The 22,440-nt window shown below is 44.9% G+C and overlaps 1 protein-coding gene across 15 annotated transcripts in view; it reads left to right on the top strand.

The window, feature by feature from the left end:
* Positions 1–22,440, top strand: part of fbrsl1 (fibrosin-like 1) — a 271,719-nt gene that overhangs the window by 174,756 nt on the left and 74,523 nt on the right. For all 15 annotated transcript variants that reach the window (XM_085787868.1, XM_085787876.1, XM_085787867.1 and 12 more), the window contains one exon: positions 8,040–8,069. In XM_085787868.1, the coding sequence (XP_085643994.1) occupies positions 8,040–8,069 (30 nt within the window). The remainder of the gene's footprint in view (positions 1–8,039; positions 8,070–22,440) is intronic.

Raw genomic sequence — 22,440 nt, 5'->3', positions numbered from 1 at the left:
GCAGATGAAGAGCAAAAGAGAGAAAAGAGAGAAAGAGGGAGGGAGGAAAAGGCAGAGTGAGAGAGAGCTCTCCGCTCTGTGATGTGCACTGATGTAGCTGCAGCTCTAGGTCAAACGCTGCCAGTGTTTTGTGTTCATCTTCGTCTCGTCTCCCCAGTGCTCCTCTAAATTATTCACAGCCTGAAGATGTGCAATGTGGCTTGCCTCCTCCCTTCCTCTCTCCTCCTTCACTCTACATTGCTCTCTGTCTCTCTTCCTCTGTTTCCCATCCCTTCCTTTCTCTCTTGTGTGACGGCTTGTTTCAGAGGCAATGAACAGAAGTTTCTCCTTGCAAGCTGGTTAATCCCTCCCCCCCTGCCCCCCCTCATCCCTTCCCACATCCACTCATCTTCCATCAACCACCCAACTTTCATCACTTGACTTCATATCTCACACTTCTGCTTTCATCCCTGCTCATCCCTTGCTTCCCTCTCCTGGCTGCCAGACTAGAGCCAGTCGCTTCTTTTTTAAGGGGAAGGCAGCCAGCTGTTAGCATCCACTCCTCCGTTCCCCTACTCTCCCCCCGCTTCTCGCTACCTTCCTCACTCTCTCTCATTTCATTGGATCTACAATGGAGGGGTCGGTCTGACAGGGTGTTTTTTCCCTCTGTTTTTTTTCCTCGTCTCAGCTCTTTAATGATTTCCAGTGACTTTGTGCTCATTTTATCTTGGCGAGTTGAGAGATAAACCCCGAGTGCACACCAAATCCTCAGGGCAGTTGATGGCGCTGATTAAAGATTCGCCTGTCAATCATTTCACCTTTAACGGACAGTCCTGTGAAAAGGGAAGATGGAAGAATCCAAGGACATGTTGGGGCTAGGGTTAGGATAGATATGATGGTACTGTATATATTATGAGTCAATCCGTTTGTCTGCCATCAGAGATTTCCAAGTAATTTTTTACTATTTTTCATATAGAATATCTGACAGAAAGAGACTGAGATTTTATCCATACTGCCCAGCCCAAATTGGGCCAAAGTGAAATTCACGGCATCTCTGTGGCTGAGTGTGTGGGCTTCTAAACAGTCTCTGTGGCAGATTATTATTGTCATGTTAACCAGGAAAATGCAAGTATTAAATGGTGTTGGGCAGCGGGGGCTGCAGGATGAGGTGCTGGCCTCATGGCCACCTGAGGAGAGAGCAGAGCAGTTGCATCCAGTTCCAGCCGTTGCCACAGGACACTCATTTGTAATTCTGTACCCTGCCTACAATAACGTTTGATCATTGCAGAGGGGGGACAGGAGGTACAGGGAGGAGGGGGGGGGCTGAAGCTTTCCTCCCTCTCACTTCACTCCCCCCTCCCCAAACCCCCTACCCGCCCTCTCGCAATTGCTGTCACCCAGTATGAATGCCCCCTCTGGCCCGATGACAAGTCTAGCGTGAAACGCTTGGCTGCCCCCTGAAATTAGCAGTAGAGCCCCCCGGCAGCACATGCTTCTCATGACCAGCACACAGTGGGCCGCCGCCAGATTCTTTTCATTATGGCTGTGGCCTGCCAGCCCCCTGACTCTACCTCCTTCTGCCTCGTCTTCCATCCCACCCCCCCACTCCCCCTCCTTCCCCTGTGAGTCGGCCAGAGCTCAGTAAACAGCATCTGTAGTGCTCATCACATTACTGTCGCTGGGAAGAGAAGGAGGGAGCCAAGCTCTCTGTGGGTGTTGCTGTTATTTCTGTGTGTCTAAGTGTCTTTATGTGTGCATACAGTATGTGATTCTGTGTGAGCGTGTATAGCATGTATATGCATGCATATGTGCTGTGTGTACATGTCTCTGTGTGTTGACTTGACAGGATTAGAGAGAGTGAGACAGAGCTAGTAGTAGCAGTACAGAGAGTGAGAAAAAGCCAGAGAGGAGGGGAGTAGCAGTACAGAGCGATGCCTGGAGGCTCAATCTGTTCCTCACTGAGCTACATCAGTGTTAGAGACGGCGGCTCGGGCCGCGGGGAAGCCTCCACTCGCTCCATCAAACTGTCAGGCAGCCAGCGGAGCTGCACAGGGAGACTCTCAGCTGCCCCCGGGGCCACTTCAAGTCAACATCCCATTTCCTTGCCTCCTCGCCTAATTTCTCCTACGCCCCGACTTAAATTTCCAATGCCCAGTGTCTGCTGCTGCAGCTCAGCTGCACCGGGCCCGGGGCCATGTCAAAACACTGGGAGGTGCTGAGGGCTGTGTGTGTGTGTGTGTGTGTACGTTTACCTCTGAAGGAAAGATAGCGAGCTAGCTCCAGCTACAGTCACACAGTCAACAGAGACAAGACCAAGCAGAAGGGAGCCAAATGAAAGACGAGGTGCAAACAGAAAAAAAACATAAATCAGTGGGTTTTTTCTCTCATTCTCCCCTGCCTTTGTCCCCATTTTTTTTCCATGACTATATTCATAACACAGTTGTGTATTCCCTGTCCCATTGGGTTTCTGTCAGTTTTCTTCTTTCTCTCCAAGCTGAATAAATGCTCCCTCTCCCCTCGTACATCTGCCATTACTGTCTGTTTTTTCCTCGCCAAACTGCTCCAAAGATCACACCAGCAGCCCAGCCGGCACTGAAGGCAAAGGTTGAGGGATTTCTTGTTGGAAGTGACAAGGCAGTCCTTTGATTTAATGAAGAAGGGGGACAGCTCTTCAAGTTTACCCCCACTACTATCACCATCAATCTGTCTATGGACCTCCTCCTCCTTCTTCCTCCTCCAGCTAACCACATACTTTGCATGGAAGTGAAACAGAGCCCTGCCAGGACTCAGTGCTGTTTACATGGACTCTGGGTAATGTTAAAGTCTGCTTAGTTTGGCCTCAGGTCAGGACTATATCTTTCCTCACCCCGGCTTGATTTACATGGCCCCCGCTGACTCTTCCCTTAAGTGTGTCAGCCCTGAACCAGAGGCCTCTGTGTCTGGCTAATGCAAAGAGCATTTCTCTGAGCTTGTCTTCTTCAATCCTCCTTCGCTCTCATTCTCTCTCTCTGGCCTCTTTCAATGGGCCTCTGTGAGAAGAGCTTTCGCTGAAGCCGTCTCTCTGTTTGCACAGTCTCCTAGGTCCCAAGCTCAAATATGGTTTTACGTGCGAGCCTGTCTAGACCTCTTCTACTGGTCGATATCATTTCTACCCGGCAGAGCTTTTTCTCTCAATCTCATTCCCTCTGGAGCCTACATCTTCACTCAGATCAATACTTTCCTAATCCTGAGCTCCTAGGCTGACCCAGGGTAATCAGCTGACTTCCCATGCTGCCTGCTGGGGAGGTCAAGGGTCAAATGGCTGTATAGATTTGATCCTGTGATCAAATCACTTTGCTAGGTGGTGCTTTCTGATACAGCGAGTGGGGTCAAGAGCAATCACTTTTTCTCTTTCTCTCTCTGCGGTTAACAGAGTCATATGCAGTGCTGCTGCGTGAGCCATGTAAACACTGATATTAATACACCACCACTCCAACTCCCATAGACTTCATTTGTTTTTGCCCCATGCAGGTGCACAGTATGTGTTTGTTTATGTTTTGATTCCAACCAACAACACACATGAGCACATGTACGTGCACACACCACCTGCTTTAACAACGGCTTCCTAACTTCGTTGGAGAGGGTGAGAACATCAGAGTATGCACCAAAACATCCCATCAATACATTTTGAAAGCTGAGTGGAAGTAAGGCTTCACCCTTCTCCACACGGCTACAGAAACCTTCAGACATCCTGCTGATGTTTGTGGCCCAGCGGGGGCCCCCCAGTAGACCCCAGGCTCTGCCTCCACGCCCTATCAGAGTGGTCACGGCGCCTACGTCCCCACACCTCATCCCGTCCTCCGCAGGAGGGAAATTGCAGAAGGAAATTGGTGTTGTTCTACTAGTATCCGACACTGCTTTGGTCCTCGACTATCTAAATGGACCATTACCCCCTCTGTGTGTTCTCACTACAGGAGATCTGGCTTTCTCCCTTACAATCAGGGGTATCTCAGTCTATGTCCCGGGAGAGATGAATTCTGAAATGAAGCCACTTCTTTCCCCTCAGTAAGAAGTTTTTGCATTGTTGGTTTGTCATGTTACTCACTTGGACACAGCATTAAGTGAAGCAGTTGCTGCCTCACTGTTCAGCCAGTCAGTGTGGCCCTTTTACAATATGCACAGAGTTATTTTTTCTTCTTGGTTACCATGTTAATTAATAAAAAAGATAGACACACAGACACACAGACAGACACACACACAGACACACACACAGACACACAGACACACAGACAGACACACAGACTATCTCTCTCTTTTTTATTCATTTGATTTGCTTTATTTATTTTGAGAAAGAAATGACAGTGACAGTTATATGCCAGCAGCTCTGGCAGCTTTTTTTTTTCTTGCAGCGAGCACAGGGCTGCGATCAGTATTCAGACAGACAGTCGTTGACACCATGCCAGCATTTGCGTAGCCGGGCAAGTTCCTCCTCTGTTCCTCTCTCTATCTCTGAGGCAGAATTCATGGCAGACTGTCCTCCGAGTGTGACAAGTGGAACTGTGTGATTAATTTGGCCAGTCGTTTTAATGTGCTCTGGGATGCGCAGCGCTTATTGTCTTCCCCTTGCACGTCTATCGGAATCTGCCAGAGAAAATGTCCAGGAGAATCGAGACATCTATCCCTGCCTCTCACTGTTTTTCCCTCTCGCTCCTCTTTCCTCAGCTCTGCCTCATTTCAGGGCTGAGCTACAGGGTCGTCATGGGGGCCAGCCCAGGTCGAGGCCTGGCTCCAGCGAGGGCCGCTGGCGGAATAAATCTCCTGTCTCTGAAGTGTTGAAAGCTGTGTAAATGTCAAACTTATCCGTCTGATGTGCTGGCTGCAGGGAGGAGGGGCTGGGGAGAGGGTGGGGGAGCCATTCGCTGTAGCTGGTCCCCTGTTACCCTTCGTAGCTGGCGGTTGCCAGGTGCAGATGTTGCTGCTTGCTCCCTGCCTCTGAAGAGCCAGGCAGTTTTCATATTTTTTCTCTTTTTTTTTTTGGTTTGTGAACATCTATGAGAGACACAAACCACAAGGGGCTTGGCTGCTGTCAGGCAGCTTAGTGAGCAGCATATCTCTCCGATTTTAACAATGTCCCCTCTGACCACCAGACATGCTGTTTGGGGAGGCTTCTATGTGGGGTTGTGGTTTTGCATTTTCACCATTTGGTTTTCTTGTATAGGCTCGCTGCAAATCTTTTCCCTGGTGCAGACATTTGAAAAAGCACAGGGTGCTAAATGACGTGGTCCTCTTCTCACACCCACGCATTCACAAACATGAGCCAATCTTGTACTTTCATAGATTCACTGAATCTCTTCCCTCGACTCGACCAAGTGTAATAGTCCAACAGGGCAATCACATACAGTCCTGACAAACCTGCTCTAATACTACTTCCATCTGTCCATCCCCTCGTCTCTATAGCATCCCCCCTGCCTGCTCTTACTGTTGTTTTGTTCCCCCTTTCCCACCTGCCTTTCTCTCCCCTGCTGCGCTGTGTCTCTCTCTGTGTCTGTCTGAGCCGTAGCTAGTATTCCTCTTTATGCTCTGCTGCAGTGCATGCTTCTTGTAAAAGGATAAGCACCATGCTGTGCTCTTTTGATATTATTTTTCCTCCTCGCCAGCTCCAGCCTTGTGAGGCCTCATCTCTTGTGTCATGGCTACTGCTACAACAACAAGGCCAAGCATGCACCCAGGGAATAGACTGAGCCAGTTGTTCATCTCCATCACCTAGGGTTTAAACTCGTCCCCAGTAATAGAGAGGCCGCTGTGAGATGGAAGTCATTCGTTCAGCTGCATGCTAAGAATACATCTACACCAGTAGGGTGAAGTTGGAGATTAGATCAATTTTCCTTTCTTTTGTGTTTTTTTTGTCTCGATGTGTCCAGAAACATGATTTTGAATGTGATTTCCTTCAAATGAAATGAAATGCTGGACTGGTAGGGGTAGAGGAACAAATGGGTAGTGATTACAGGTTGTGATGTGCCCTTAACAAGCAGTATAGAAATGGCTGACAATTAATTTGTCCAGAATCCGCAGTCTGAATGGGGAATTGATTGACAAGAAGCCTAAGCCACTTTCACTCCTTAATGCCCTGCACTCTGTAATGACGGTCTTTTGACAAGCGAAAGCCCAGAAATTAGGGTTTGCAAACATTCCCCTGGAGAAAAGATGTTGTGTAGAAATGTGGCCAATTTCTAATTTCCCATTCCAAGTGCATGTGGGTTTGTTCAGCACTGGAGAGTTCTGTTTTCTCATTCATTATCATCGGTCATTAACTATATGAGCCATGTCCTTTAGTTTTAAGCAAGTATTCAAGATTTTTTGATAAACTTGGAACAAAAAGACATTTTTCTGACATTTCTAATTGTCTTACACAACTACACATTCTGCTCTGTTCACACGCAATTACAATAAAATTGTTTGGCCATTTTCTCTCAGGGATATTTTCTACAATATTACGATGGACCCTTCCTTTGCTTTCACACTACTTTTCTTGATTCTCACTGACAGTTTCCTGAATCATTAACAGCAATCTCCTCAGCCTGCAGAAAGCCTCATATTGAACATATCACTTTACTGCACTTGTCTTCAGACAGGTGTATGTTCTTGTTCTTTACCTTGTGAGAGAATGCTTCAGCATGAACAGTGGGAGCTCAGATATTTCTTGGAGTCATTATTCTGCAGACAGAGATGCAAACACAACAATAAACCCTCCTTAGGGATCAAGTCTCAGCGTTTTTCACTTAGAGTTTCTTTTTTCCAGCAGGGACTCCTGCTGTATCTCTTCTCTTTCCAGTAGGCTGAATCACGGGGCGCTGAACCCCCCACTACCACCCCCCCACCACTCTCCTCTCCTGAGAGATCTTGGCCACTGAGCCCTTGTACTGATTACTCTCGTTACTTAATTATACATTTGGACCCACCGCACTTTCAACAAAGGGCCGCTGTGGCTCCATTGACCCAGCTCCCTCCTCATTGTGCTCAGCTCTGAAAGAGAGTCAAACAAAATAAAGAGGGTCCACTTAAATATGTTGCCACAGGGACTTAATTGACAGATTGAAGGCAGTTTTTCACTGGGGGCCCTCTCTCTCTCTATGTGGCTCTTCGCTTGAATTGCTCTGCTCCTCATGCGTCCTGCTGGGAGGTCCAGTGGGACTGGCCTGCAGCTCCAACACTCTTGTTTCCACAACTTCACTGTCCACTGTCAAATAAGAAATAAAGATTTTAAAATGTCAATCAAAGAAAGTAGTTCAGGATTATTGACTTTTCTCTAACTTCTCAATGCCTGTGCATCTAATAATATATTTTTTAATTATTTGCTAAAAAGATATTCCTGCCTGTGAACATGGGAGAGTTACACCTCTTCTCAAGATATTTGAGCCAGATCACTACATTTTAATGGAGAAATGACTTTTGAAATTTGAAGTGTTCAAGAAAAACTGTTTCATTTCTTAACTGAATAGAAGGTGATTTGGCCTTTGACTGTGCCAGACAAGGCATGTTTCAGAATACAACCTCTCTTGTTATTTAGTTCCTTTATCCTCGTCAAAGTCTGACATACAAATTAAATACTGGTTTGTCACAAGGCGAATTTGAAATACCACATTTAATAGGCACTGTGTTTGAGTATTCAAAGAGTCTGAGCTCTCTGTGTCCTTGAGATACTATCATCCAATTTTAAAGCACACTTAAAAGGCTAAATGACAAGCCGCAGCTGAATACAAAGTCATTGAACAGGCTCTTCATAATAGAACCCAGTGTATAGTATTATCCAGTTTTTCATCTTTTGTAAATCTACAGCATTGAATTTACGACAGGAAGACCACAATGGCATTCTGTGCGGCTGTGCTGCTTTTGAAACTTGAAAAACTCTCTTAGACTACCACACTCTACTTTCCCTCTTCATCCTCCGCCGTTTGCAGTGAAAGCTGTCAGTGAATGAGAGGTTGCACACAAAAATAACATCTGCACTGATTATGAGCTACTGGAGGGAGCCAAATGAATAATTCCTAATATTTCCTGTGTCTGTCTCTTTTCTGTTACAGTGTGACAGCGAGAGTGACATTGACGACAAGGTAAGACTGCTTTTCCTTGTGTTTATTCACCCGCCACATGAAGTGGCAGAGAGTTGTGAATAACAAATTTGAGCTCTCGACTAAAGCAGGGAGACAGTCTGGGTGTGTTGTTAGCAGAAAAAGACGAGGGGTAAAAGACCCTCTGCCGGTCCCACCACCGTTTGTATCTTACACAGAAAGAAAGTGAGAAAAACATGCGGTGCGAGGACAAACTGTTTAACAATCCTAGTTTTCTGTTTTGACGAGATGCCATCTATTATTGTTGAGGCACTTGCCTTTAAACTTTCCTTCTCACCAACATCATAGCATATACAACAGTAAGGATGAGTATGTGTGTATTTAATCTGATCACACGGCACATATCTCTGCTTGTTTCCCCGATAGCAATATCACAGCTGTTATGTAATCAGTTCAATATCACATTTAAGAGTTTTGCGACGTTGATGATGCTTCAGTCACCCAATTACATCCCTGTCTTTCTCAAACAGAGAGCAAGTTGTTGAACAAAGCGAATTTGAATGTGTTTCCCCACCCGGTTTAACAACCGTAAGCTAATCAAAGATGGCAGCCAGAAATCACAGCTGCTCGCTCATGCAGTTTCCTTTTTTTTACTAAATGAAGTAAGGAAGTCACCTGAGCTTCGTGAGTATTTCTTTGAAAGCATTTCTCACTTTTACTTGCAGTGGCTAAATGTGTTGTCAGTGGACATGGAAAATAGTACTACAGGTTTCACCAATGACTTGCGTGTGTAAACACCATGACAGTGGTTATATTTTATGGTGATATCATCAAGTTAGTTAACCATTAGACAATTTGACAGATGTAGTCTATCAGTTCATGTCTGTGTGTTTGTTTATCACAGACTTGGAGGTGGTTAGCTGATGGCAGCCACCTGGTTACAAGATGAAACGCCTTTGGGGAACCTCACGCATCCTAATTCCTCCACAGTTTAGCAATTACTCCCTGGTAAATGAATGAGATAGCATGCCTAATCTCCTGTAAGCTTAGCTCCCAGTTCTGTGGAAATGTCTGCAGCTCTCCCTATAAATAATACATTGATAGCAGGCCCAATTTGCATTAACTGTAGCCTGGCAAGTCAATAGGCTTTTATCTCTTCATTGAAGCGAGAAGGAACCGAGGGCGCTAGCTAGTTGACACGACAGAGAGACGTAGCAGGCCTGTCAGTCTCCATACGGCTCCCTGCTATCACTGTGGGGGGTAGAGGGAAGTAGGGAAACTCTACCAGCATTTCCTTTTCAGGGCTTTGTTTTCCCTCCTGCTCTATCAGTTGCTCCAGACTTGTAACACTTCTATATAGTGTCACAGATTTTGACATTTAATATCTAAAAGTTTGATACAACAATACTAAACAGCACTAGCAACAGAAACACGAGAGAAACAAAACAAGCAATGCTTTGGTGGTTTTGTAGAAATTCAGCAGTGTTGCTGTGTTGTTGGTAAGCTGTCAGCCTCTGTCTGTTCAGTAAAACAGCTCCATATTTGGCGTTTGGCAGCAGTTATATTAAGCAGTTTAGGTGGACTGGGATATAGTTCAAGACACAGTGGACTATCAGACACCGCTGCCAAGTTTTCAGCTGTTTGTTAAATTTTGTACCAATTGTTACACAGTCCACTGTCAAGAGCCAAACGTCTGTTCAGCCCTGTCTCTTCTCATGCTCTTGTGTGTTTTAACACAATCTGTCAGAGTTAATGCAGGATGCATACTATGAAAAATACCAAGGTCATGTTATTAATGTCACTATTCACTATTCAGTATTGTGTAGACATGATTTCTATACCACTAATGAAAAACCCAAACCATAGGCAATATAATGAACCTGCTGCAAATGAAAAACATAATCACTAACAGGAGTGTTGTAACCAAGGCTGCATAAACTAATCTGTGTCCTTGGCTTCAGTTGGTAAAACTACTGATTTTCACTCTTAGATCCATTACCTGTTTTTTCATGTCTCTTCAAGCTCTGCTCTCAGTTCTTAGTTTCCATTCTCAGTTCTGAGCTTCTTAAGTTTGGTCTTGAACTTTTTGTAGAGATGGGGCCTGCTGCTTAAAGGATAATTTCCGTTTTTTACAACCTGGACCTTATTTCTAGCATAAAATAAGATCATTTTACTCACCCAGACAACTTTGGTGTCATTTGGAGTTGTTTTGACGAAATTAGCCCCAGTGGAGCGGCGCGTATATCCGTATAATGCGAGAACACAGGGCACGCAATGCAGCCTGTAAATAACACATTATCCACCGCAAAACTCGTTCATTTCGCCAATATTTTGTTATGATACACTAGTGCTATTCCCCTCCGAGCCTGTGGTGGCATGTTAACAACATGCTGCGCCTGTAGGTTGACCTACTAACCTCTGATCTGGATGATGTCATCTCTGACCGCTACCCGGCGCGGCTAACTTGCTACCGCTAATGCTACGGTTTGTTTCTGTGTGTTTCTGACTTGTCAGAACAAAATGAGCAGCTGGATGAAGTTCAGCTTCCACAGGCTTCCTCTCCTCAACCTGGACTCACTAAAGCTCCGGCTAGTTGAGATAAAAATGGACCCGAATGCCGAAGCAGAATGATTATTATCAGAATGAGCCGGGCGGCGCTCAGAGATGACATCATCCAGGTCAGAGGGTCAGTAGGTCAACCTACAGACCCCGGATGTTGATAACAGCTAACCCCGGACTCAGAGGGGAATAGCACTAGTGTATCATAACAAAATATTGGCGAAATGAATGAGTTTTGCGGCGGATAATGTGTTATATAGAGGCTGCATTCTGCTGCCCCGTGTTCTCACATTATACGGATATACGCGCCGCTCCACTGGGGCTAATTTCGTCAAAACAACTCCAAATGACACCAAAGTTGTCTGGGTGAGTAAAATGATCGTATTTTATGCTAGAAATAAGGTCCAGGTTGTAAAAAACGGAAATTATCCTTTAACGGTTGCTTAAGAAGAAATGATAATGAATGAATAAAAACAAGTCTATAACAAATCTCAGGCAAGCCATAAACATGAGCCTTTTTTCAGTAATGCGTGCAATGCCACTAATACAGAGAAAAAATAAAACCCCAAATATTCCAGCTAAAATACTGCTGTCCTTTAATCAGCATGTGGCAAAGCAGTGATGCAGGAACACAAGGACCTCAGTGCATACATGGACACAATCATCTCATCTCAAATCACATTATGAAAAATACCAACAGGAAATACCACAACAAATATGTATGTATGATGTCCCCTTCATAACAACATCATCACACAGAGCAATAAGAAGCTGTGCCTCGCCTCACATAGCAACACATCAACAAACACAAACAGATTTGATCGCATATTGTCTAAGTAAGAATTGATGCCCAAAGGTAAGTATGAATATTTCCATTGTTATAATGATGGTGGCCATTCCCTGGAGCACAAATAATGAACAAAGAACAGCTTTGATCTGTGGCCAACAGGAAACGGGACTGAGCGACGGTTAAATTCCAAAACAACTTTGACTGTTGTGGAATCTGTGAAAATACACAGTTGGTGTTTTTGCCAAGAGTGCAAGAAGAAAGGAACATCTGGATAAAGGCTAAAGCAGCGCTGACCTTTTCATTTCCTCAGAAACGCACATTATCATAATCAAGGTGATGAGAGTTGCGAATCATCCATGTCAAATTGCTTGGGGAAGAAGAACACTGGGGAGAAATACTCTGACAGGCCATCACCATAGGTAGAAAAAATGAGATGGTGTAAAAATTGGGTTCCATGAGGAGAAAGACAAACACTGTCATTTGTAATTGGCTGCACTCAGGATAACTCGACAGCGATAATTTTCTGCAACGTTTTGCTGAAACAGGTGCCAGCTCCTCCCATATCTTCCCAATGAAAACAAAGGCTCCTTTCACATCAGATTACCAGCCACCTGAACACCCACATTGTCAGGATTTCACAGATTAACTTAATTAGAATATTGCTTCCAGGTGTGCCCCCAGGGTGCAATCAGTTACACTGTATTTGAATAAAACTGACGAGATGCTGCTACAGCAAAGTCACTTTAGATTGGTGCACCTTGTGAAGCTTGCTTGTATCAAAGCAACGCATGCGGTAATGTGTTTCCAGAACATGTCAGACTTGAATTCTTCAGAGACTGCCGGGTCACCTCCAGTTCAGCGCGAGGCTGCTGCGAGGGGGATCTTTATGTAGATTAGTGCAGCCTTGAAGAAACAAGCAATCAGAATCTCAGCGCTGTGTTCTCATCACTGACATTTCTTCTTGGGAGGCCTGTCGTCTGATGTCCAAGATTACATGATGAATTTCTAAGAAAAAAAATAAAAAATAAGAGCCTTGACCTAGCATTGCCATGCTTATGTCTACACCTTGGAGGAATAATCATGGATTCCATATGGAGGAAAATGTTTTCTTTGTCTTTACTGTTACTAAGGCTACACTTGGTGTGTTTGCATATAGCCATGCTAAATTAGATACTGAAGAATGAACTCATCATCACATGCTGGGTAAATGGCTTGCAGTACAAGGACTATGTGTATTCATGTCTGTTTGAGGCCATGCTATGGAACTGGGAACGCCATTCATTCATTCTTTAGTGGTCATTCAGATATTTTGAGTCACTTTATGTGTCTGTGTGACTGTCTGACTGACTGTCTATAATGTACTGAAGAGCTCCGCTCCACGTTAGCTGTGCCTCACAAACATGAATGGTTCTGCTTGTTTAGTGGCGACGGCTGTGATACCAAGGTGTCACAAGGACAACATTTACTGTGTATGTGAATGAGATGTGTTGTTTCACATACAGTCTGGTGAATGTTTTTATTTGGCTTGTGACTAATTTCAGTTTAATGCTTTAACTTGAACTTGACATTTTACTCTGAGGTTGTTTTCTTTGCGCATTCGCTTTCATAACACCAGGTATTATTCAGAGTATCTTTCCAACTACTATAAATGTAGAGACCCAGTTCCCACCCCTCCCTGCTCCATGTGTAATCTATCAACCAGCCAATCCTTGTCAGCCTCTGACATGTCTGAGATACTCCAAGTCAAGACGGTCATTTTCTTTCATTGGAGAGGCTGAGAAATACATAGAGTGGGATTTATCCCTTCTCAGTTTGTTCATGCACTCTCCTGAAGTGTCATCCTATCTCCATTAGGCCCCACTTTGCCATCCTCGCAAGCTCCTCCAATTTCCTCTGTATTCTTTCTCCTGTGCAAATAATATAGTCACTGTCTATCTGTGAGCAAAACGTTAGCATGAGCTTATGTTCTCTGGAGCCCTTAACGCAGCGGCCTCGTGTCAGGTGCGTTACCACGGCCACCGCCGCATCACCATAGCCACAGCGGAGGACACCCGGGTCGGCTAATTCTATTTGGTCCTATTTGCTAAGCAGTCACTCAGCAGAAAGTGTATCTGTCTCCGGGGGAGTCTCCGAGGACCATTACCACATCCTGTCTATGAGCTCTTTTATGGCTGCGGTGTACTCATCTGCCAGGGCAGCACACAGACTCTGATTGACACATTAATTCCTCCTCTACCCCCTTATCTTCCTGCTGTGTGCAGAATGAATGCCATATCACTGCGTCGGAGCGTCTCTACCGGCTTATCGGTAATGGCTCGTCAGCTAGTGGTATCCTCCCTGCTGACGTGTCGGGGGGCTCTGCCCTGTGAAGCTAGTGGTGCACCTGCAACAAGAAAACAAGCACGCAGCGGGGATTTAAATCTAACACCACCGCTATCCTCACCTCTATGTTTTTCTCATCCACTTGTCTACACTGTTTTGTTTTTTTACTCACTACCTGCTCCCTGCCTGTCATTACCAGCCAGTATTTACCTCTTCACCCATGGCGCCATCTTGTAAAAGAGAAATGCAATATAGTCATATATATTCATATAGGTATGTCCTCCCTCGCTCCAGACCCCTCCCCATCCCCTGCTGCTTTGTGAGATCCAGATTGGTCTCTGAGAGTCATCATATTCAATAACAAACAGACCACCCACCAGGCCGCTGACAACCTTAACATTTTTTTATGGACGGGAAAAATGGACCAGCTTAATGTTTCGACACAAGTGATCATCCGTCCTCATCTCTTTAATGAAATTAGATTAAGTGCACCTGGGAAAGAGCTGAGAAAGCAGAATGCCTCGCCACCTCCTTTAATCTAAAACCAATTTGCCAGTAATATTCCTTTCCCCCCAGCTTGGGAGTCGCCGGCCCTGATTCAAAATGGAGGAGGAACGAGATGAGACCAGAGCTGACTGGTTGCATTCAGCTCCCCACAGGCACTGTGAAATTAGAACTGACACCGGCAACACAGGCCTTAATATGGAGATGTCATTTTTCTCCTCTTGCTTTTGTCTTTCTCTCTGCCTCCTTCCTTCTCTCCTCCTTTTTTTTTGTCTTGCTCAGATACTTCCTCTGTGCACTACGACGCCTTTCACTTTCTGGCGAACCCTAGAAGAAAAACAAAGTGAAAAAAGCAGTGAAAAACAAGAACAAGCGTCACACGGCTTGAAAGATTAACCATTCCCAACTAATTTTTGTAAAGTTGATGGATGTTAGGCCTCCAGTAAGTGTAAGGGTCAAGGTTAAGATTAGAGTCATGCTGTAATCAACTTTAAGAAGAAAATGATGATGACTTCCAACTTTCTAGATTAGCCAGAGATAAACATATTATGTTTCCATCAGGTGGTCTCATGATGTTACGCACATCCAGCTATTACAATGAACCTGGAAACATTTATCTCTTTAATTTATACTGAGCTGTTTGCAATATGCTCTCATTCATGGTCAGCTCCAAATCTGCTCTGCAGGCCCCTTTTTTTTTCTTTCTCTTTTCGTGGTTGTGAAGCAACTCATCTGTTGTACATTTACCAAACAAGTATGCAGTGATCAGGGAGCACATTTGGATTTGTGTCTGAAGTAAAGAAGGACGCCCTTAGTCTTAGCAGTACGTGATGTGTGTGTGTGTGTGTTTGTGTGCAAGCTTGGAGGGAAGTGATTGTAAGGGCATGCTTTGCGGTGAAACCAAGCCCCAGTGCATGTTGGGAAGAAGAGGCGTGATGACAGAGAAAGACTTGGAGCTTCTGCAGGGCCAGCCAGCAGACACAGCCAACTGACATCAGCGAAGACGGCTTGTCACTAGCAATGCATGTCATACAGCAGCGCAGGCACAAGTCAACATGGCCGTGGCGTCATTGATGTGGCACCCAATAGCCTGGTCCAGATTCTTTCTTAAAGGTTAGCGCTGATGTTGGCATGGCAGATGAAAATAGAAGGGTTGCGGCAAACAAAGCCATGTCAGCCACTCACAACAGAGGAGGTGTGAAAACAGGGCATGGCTTCTAAGACTGTAATCTTCTTTCATTTACTGCCTCCTCTCTGTGAAGCTGTTGGTGCTGGCAGAGCCTGTTAATAGAACAAATAGTCGGCCCTTTGTTCTGTTAAAATCATAACACACACTCTACCCTTCTGTCTCTGAAACACCAGTGCTCTGCTAACTCTTTGAGAAAATCCTGTCACCACTCAGACATGTTTAACAGCTCGTGATCATTGTTATTGAGGGAGTTGTTGTTGCCTCAGTGAACACTGGGTTTTTGGTATGTGTGTTTTTTTCTCCAACTTGACCAGATCCCTTTTCAGAGGTGGTTTTGTTCAAACACTGTTTTTCCCACCTGAGAGCCCTGGTTCTGTAATAGAGGAGTTTTCAGCCACGGCCAGGTGAAATGCTCGATTGCCCAATTTTCTGCTAGAGATCTCGTCAGTTCAATGATACAGTGATAGAGAGTGTGGCATGCCATATCAAACCAGACAAGTTGTGATGTATTACACCAGCTGTGGTGCTACAATACATCTCAATGCTACTGCTTGTATCTGCAGGATATTGTAAAGTAGAAAAGCCCAAGTACAATTTATTATTTTCACACATCCACATTTTTCTGACAACACTGTTAACAAAAGGTTTGTTGTAGAACTGCTGCTTTAGAACTACATTCATCAAGATGAACATTGTATGACCTCACTGTGTAACCTCATTAAATAGATGGACTTTGTCGACCAAAATAATTAATCACAAAACACAATGTTAGACACAAGACGTCTTATTAACCTGAAGTCCCTGTATGTGTAGTATGCTTCAGGTAATGCACATCAAGTAAAGTGCAACACACAACACAGGGAATAATGCAGTTGTGTGACACAAAGTTAAACAGGCAGCTAAACTGACTAACCCTGTTCTCAGTGTGATTCCACTGTGCTCCAAAGCGGCATGGCACAGCATTCACTGCTTTTCAAGTGGCCTGTGTTTGAATAACAATCCAAGCACTATATACATTTTTCCACATGAGTAATAAAAGTAAAATTGACTCCGTATTGGGTGCAGATGTTCTGTGGAAACAGGAAAAAAAGACAAATGTTTTTTGTGTACGTGTAAGATGTAAGATTTGAGTGTTTCTGATTGTGCATAAACATAATGCCTAAGTGGGTTTTTATTCAATAAACATGGTTGGACTGTAATTACTTACACATTTCTTCTGGCTGGAAATGCAAGACAGTCTTTGTATGCGTTTAGAGCTGGCGCACCAAGACTCATGTCTGTCCCAGTCTTGGCTTGTCTGCACAAGACTTCCTAATGCAAGACGACTTGCTTTTCCTCCACAACAAATGGCATATGCAATCAGGGATAAATATAGAATTCCCTGTTGTTATTAGGAATCAGTGCCATTGTGGATAATGTTTCCCTGAAGAAGCGTTGCTTCCTCTTTGGCCAGGAACACATCAGTAAATGAGCTTAGGTCCACTGTGGCTGCAGCAAGAATGTTTAGAGAGCCTCAATTCCCTTCTCAGACAAAGAGGCCAGTCAGCAAAATAGTACGCTAGTCATATTTTTTATAGAAGTTTTATAAGGAAAATCAACACACATTAATCATGAGGTCATAGACCATTGTTATTTCGTGAGGCTCTGTATTTTGTCTCCGTTTACTAAAAATTTCCTTCTGAAGGGCAGTTTCACAATCTTGCGTCTTTATGAGCGGGATCATCTGCAGGGCTCATAATAGTGATGATGGACAATAAAGGGGGTGAGCTCTGAGCCTGAGCCACTCTCCCACCCACTGAGAGAAACATACTCCATCTCTCTCTTTGCTAACCACTTGAGCATCTCCAAGTCAATCTAAACACTCGGATGCCTGTGGATGGGCTGGCGACTGCCAGACCTCAAGCCTCGCAGGCCCTCGTGTCACTCGGGCTCTGGAGGGAACTTTCCGTGGGCGAGTGTGTATGTGATGTGGAAAGCTGAGAACCCTGGAGAGCACACTAAGATCAGGCCCAAACACACACAGGGGCCAGCTGCCTTCAATTAAGCCAGAAACCCCAGCCTCTGCAGTCCCTTATGCACAAAACCAGCCGGCTTTGATCTGCGCCAGCCAGGGGAAAAGGTACCGAGCTTGAAAGATTACAGGAAAAAAAATAATTATTGTATCAAAGGGTGCTCCATAAAAGTTAACGGGGGGATTTTTAGGCTCAGGGGGCAGCGGGAAGCAGGTATTAACGATGGCTGTCACTCATGTTCATTTGCCAGTTATTTTCCCTTCGTCTTTTCTCTGAGCTTTAATTAGTGGACACACCTGGCCTCTCTCCGAAGGTAACTGTGGAACTCTCACTGCCACTTTAGGTTTTATGGGCACTGAAGATCAATTCTGAGTCATGCAGGGTGCATTATTGGCACAACTGAGGCTGACATGCTGCTGCAGTTGTGGCTTGTCACACAGTAAAGGTATAGCACTTGGATATGTATGAGGCTTTGGAAACACAGACAGAGAGAAGCATTAAAACTGTCCCCCTGCCAAGCACTACAGACGCAGGCGGCATGGGCATCCATTAAATTAATTTGACTTCATTAGTGCAGACTTGCTAGGCCTAGAGTGCCCACAGAGATGCCAGGGGGTGGGAGGTAGGGGGGTGGTGGTTGAGTGGCATCAGCCGCTGTGCTCTGAGGAGAGCGAACACATGGCACTGACAGGCGGAATATGGCCCCAGCTCTTACACCGGGACGGCTGCCAAACAAAGGCAACATGCGTCACTGGCTTTAGGGGAGCTCAATCAACACCCGGTCGGAGCGTTAACGCCGTGCGCGCCGCGCCACCGCCATCAGTGAGGAGGCCGCGGGTCGCTGGGCAGCCTGCAAGTCATGCGTGTGCACACAGTGAATGTGGCAGCGTGATATGATACAGAGTCGGTGCCAGCGGGTTGAGCCACTGCCATCACCTTTGTGTCTGCTGCCAGGAACACTCCTGTTATTAGATTATAAAGCTCATATTTATTCATTGTCATTAAATATTTTATTGTCGTCATTAGTTTTAGCATGCCGAGTGATTGTTCCATACTTTATTCATACTGCTGCATTGTGTTGACAAAATGTCTCTGATAGTATTTAAAGATAAGATGCTTCAAATGGCATAAATGCTGCCATTTCATCAGTGTATGTGGCTTCTTTGTATGATATACTGTACTAAAATATTTTTCTTCATAGCTAATTGACCAAGCATGGGGAATAAATTACTGTTTTTGAATTGAAAGTTGATCATAATCTGTTATTGTTTCTGGATATGAAAATCTTTTCAGCCCAGTTGCATCCACCCTCCAAAAATAACATTACTAGAGTAGGAAGGGTCAGTGGCTTGGCTTTACCGCCATCTCCTTTTAGCCATCAACTGTTTAGCCAACGTGAACTTCACCGGTCAATTAAGTGAGGTTATTTGCTTTGCCTAGCAGAACCTACATGGCATTTCTAACCTGCAGCCTCCCAGTCACAAGCCGGCTCCCCTAACCTCAAGGCAACAGCTGCCAACTTCTGGAGCTGACCCCAGTTCTGTGGGACTGGTGCACCTGATAAATACAGGCGTGTGGAAATAAATAAATAACAGGAGGCATTAAGTCCGGATAGGACTGGAAGGTAGCCTGAGGGTGGTAAGTGTTCTGTCTGACAGCAGCAAACACTTTGATCAGAGGGCCCCGTCTGAAGATCGCTTCCACATCTGCACAGGGGGAACGAGCTGTAAACTGCCAAGAAGCATTTTAATGACAGTTGGATTATAAAATGAAAGAGGGCTCCAGATGGCAGGCAGTGCAGCGGCTGCGGTTAGAGGGAGGCTGTTTAAACTGCTTTTTTATTGATAAAATATGGGGTGAAAAATTGCGTAGGGCTTATTAGGCGTCCCGCTGTGATGTTGCTCAGCTGGCCAAGCTGTTCACCGTGGCCCTCGTCCAAACATGCCTCCATAAATTTTTAGCTGTACCTTTAAATCTGTAAGATCCCTGCTTGTTAAGTTCACCCTTGCTCCCCGAACCCCCCACACCGTATTTGTCCTTTGAAAGACTTGCTTCTGTCCTTTTTTTTTTCCAAGACCGGCTGGATGAAAGCAATGTTAGTAGCTCCACATAGACTGGGGAGGTTAGGGGAAGGAGGGGGGGGGGGGGTTCCCGCAAAGCATGCTCATTACCGTCCAGCAAGAACCAGAGTTTAGCCCTTAAACAACTTAATTCCTGAATGATTTCATTAGCTTTACTCTCCTAGTGATAAAACGAGACCAGCCTTATTAATTCAAGACACTGGTTGTGCTTTCCACCTCAATCCACAGGGCACTGTTCAAGGCAGAAATAGTCATCTGGGCATTGGCATTTAGCAACAGGCTGCAACAGTGGCCAGAAGGGAGAAACAGTTGGACTTGGTGTGAATTGTCTACCGAGCCCAAATTGCATGAATAGTAATCTGCAGCAGACTATAGTGTAATAAAAGAGGTCATTTTAGGCCCTCTAGAGAAGATGTGGCAAGACGAGGGTTTGTTCAGTAATGAATTCCCTTTCAGAGGTGCCAGCTTGAAGCTCTGGTAATGCACATGCTGGATGGGAGTCGTGATGATTCATTAAGGAAAAGGGCACAAAAATGACATTTTTCTGTGATTTACAGTGATGTTGGATAAATCAGATTGTCATCCTTTGAATAAGTGTCTCCTTGTTAATATTACCTTACAATAAATTGGTCTTAGGCACCACTTTGATCTGGAGCTCAGATTGAATTTGCTTGAAATGTGAATTGGCCTGATTCAGACGCTCAGGGGGAAAAAATCATGGTCTCAATAGAAGGGATCAGTGAAAGCCATCTTGACTCTATCAGAATCCATACATGTCACACGTATGCTTCTCTCTCCACACAGTGGGCTCCTCTCAGCTCAGATATGTTGTTAGCTCTCACTGCTCTCACTGCTAATTTAAAATCCATTTAAGCTGATAGGCTGGTTGACTAAAACACTGTCATGATGGTTTCACAAAAATGGATGCCTGAATTTGTCCCCTTACCTTCAGAAAACCGGCAGCCCCAATTTATATTCCATAACTACCACTTCAAGGCCAACCCGCCGCGCCCCCATTCCACCGGCGCGCCTACCCCGCAGCATCACAGACAATTACTGTCGACATCACATCAAATTACAACTGTTGGTTTGCTTGTTTGCCTCGTTATGTGACTTGAAAACTGCCATCTCCCACCCAAGGAAGGTCCCCTCCCATCTGCTCTTCTCCCATTGCCCACCCTTAAGGGCCTTCACACACACACGCACACACACACACACACACACACACACACACACACACATCCCCTTCCAGCTCAGAGAGGAGAAGGGACAGGCAGCCGACAGCCTAATGGACTAATTTGTAATTGCGACTGAGAAAAAGCTGAGTTGTTGGACGTGTTATAATTTGACAGAGAGTGGCAGCTCTGAGCCGGACCATGACGCTTCAACCACAAATCTCTCACCCCCCCCCCCCCCTCCTCTCTCTGTCTCTCTGTCTCTCTCTCTCCTTGAAATGCTTTCTTTCTTCACCTCCGTGGAGAATAGTCAGAAAGGAAGGTGATGGGAGAGATGCTTTCGGCACATTCTGCTGCTCAAAGCTCCTGGCTCTGTCATATTCCTTTTCTTTCCTTTCCACACAGCCCCCTCACACCCCCCCCCTCCCTTTCTACTTTCACGTGGATCCCATAGGATAGAATAGGGAAAGTATCTCAGAGCATTCAGATGCGTTTGAAGTGCAGGACAGATGTGGGGCCCCAGAGACTGTAAAAAATGAATCGAGGCTAGTAATAGGAGAGATGTTTTGAATCCTCTCCCCCATAAGTTATTTATCAGGGGCCCTTAGTGGTGGAGGAAGACTTCAGAGTGCTCCCTTAATGTAGCATCTGATGACTGGTAGGGGGGGGGTTGTTTCAGGAAGTACTGCTGTAAAACAGGAGGGGAACATTAGCGGGGAAGTCTCTCAGGGCCCAGGCAAATAAGAGGAACAGCACACAGGGCAGCTCGTTCCCAGCATGCAACACAGGACAGAAAAGTGAGTGGCACAAGAATATGTCCCGGAGCCCCCCTCCCCTCAGACAGCGATATCACAAGAGGTACAGAGCAAGACACTCTGTTCTATTCCCACCGGCCTAGACATGTTGGAGTGGAACAGTTGTGAAAATAAAGACGCCTGCCTACTTTAGAAATGTCTTCAGAAATGTTTACCATGTCATTTTATCACTTACCAAGTGGTCATTTATTTATTTGTGTGTAGTTTTAAGTTGTTATATATTATTCAAAAGTAAATACAGATTGTATAACATAGTGACTCTGTTTATTATTTTTTATCTCCAATAGTCTACTTTCTTATAAAGTTAAACAGGTTAAAGTTACAACTTGAGCAGTAGTCCAGTTAACTCTTCTGATAATCAATGATAAAACACTGACTTTGGCCCTTGTGCACCATGGTCATTTATCTCTTAAAGATACACAGACTTCACCTTTGACCTTGATAGAGCAGCTGATAGAAGATATTTAGTGCAGTGACCTTTTTTTGTGTAATCGTGTAATTACATGTTATATTTTTTCCCCCAAAATTATACTTCTGTAAGGTTGCAAAAAATGTTTTAACACATGTGCACACCGATCACAATGATCAGTCGACAAACAGGATAATGACTTAATCAGTCTTAATAATAAAAATAGTATTTTACTAACACTCAGTGTTTTTCTACATGTAATCACTGAACTGCTTCACATAAATGATATCAGAAATGTGCGACTGATCAATAGATATTTAATTTTACTGATAATCACACATCTGACCACCTTGAAACACTGAACACACATGATGACAAATGGCAGTAACGGGCGAAGCCATCCAGCATCTACTCTGATCACAGGAGACTAATGGCCTCTGAACTCATCACTGAGGCTAATAAAGACCAGCTAACGACATAGTCGCTTCGTTTGTGCTAATTGCTCTCCCTGGACCTTTGCCGTGGCCCGTGTCTCCCGAGCATCTGTCACCAGACAC

This window comes from Trachurus japonicus, chromosome 9 (assembly GCF_045865225.1).
Source record: "Trachurus japonicus isolate A0001 chromosome 9, Traja_1.0".
NCBI lineage: Eukaryota > Metazoa > Chordata > Actinopteri > Carangiformes > Carangidae > Trachurus > Trachurus japonicus.
Note: the sequence above shows the minus strand (reverse complement) of the source record. Positions and strands in the feature narration are given on the sequence as shown.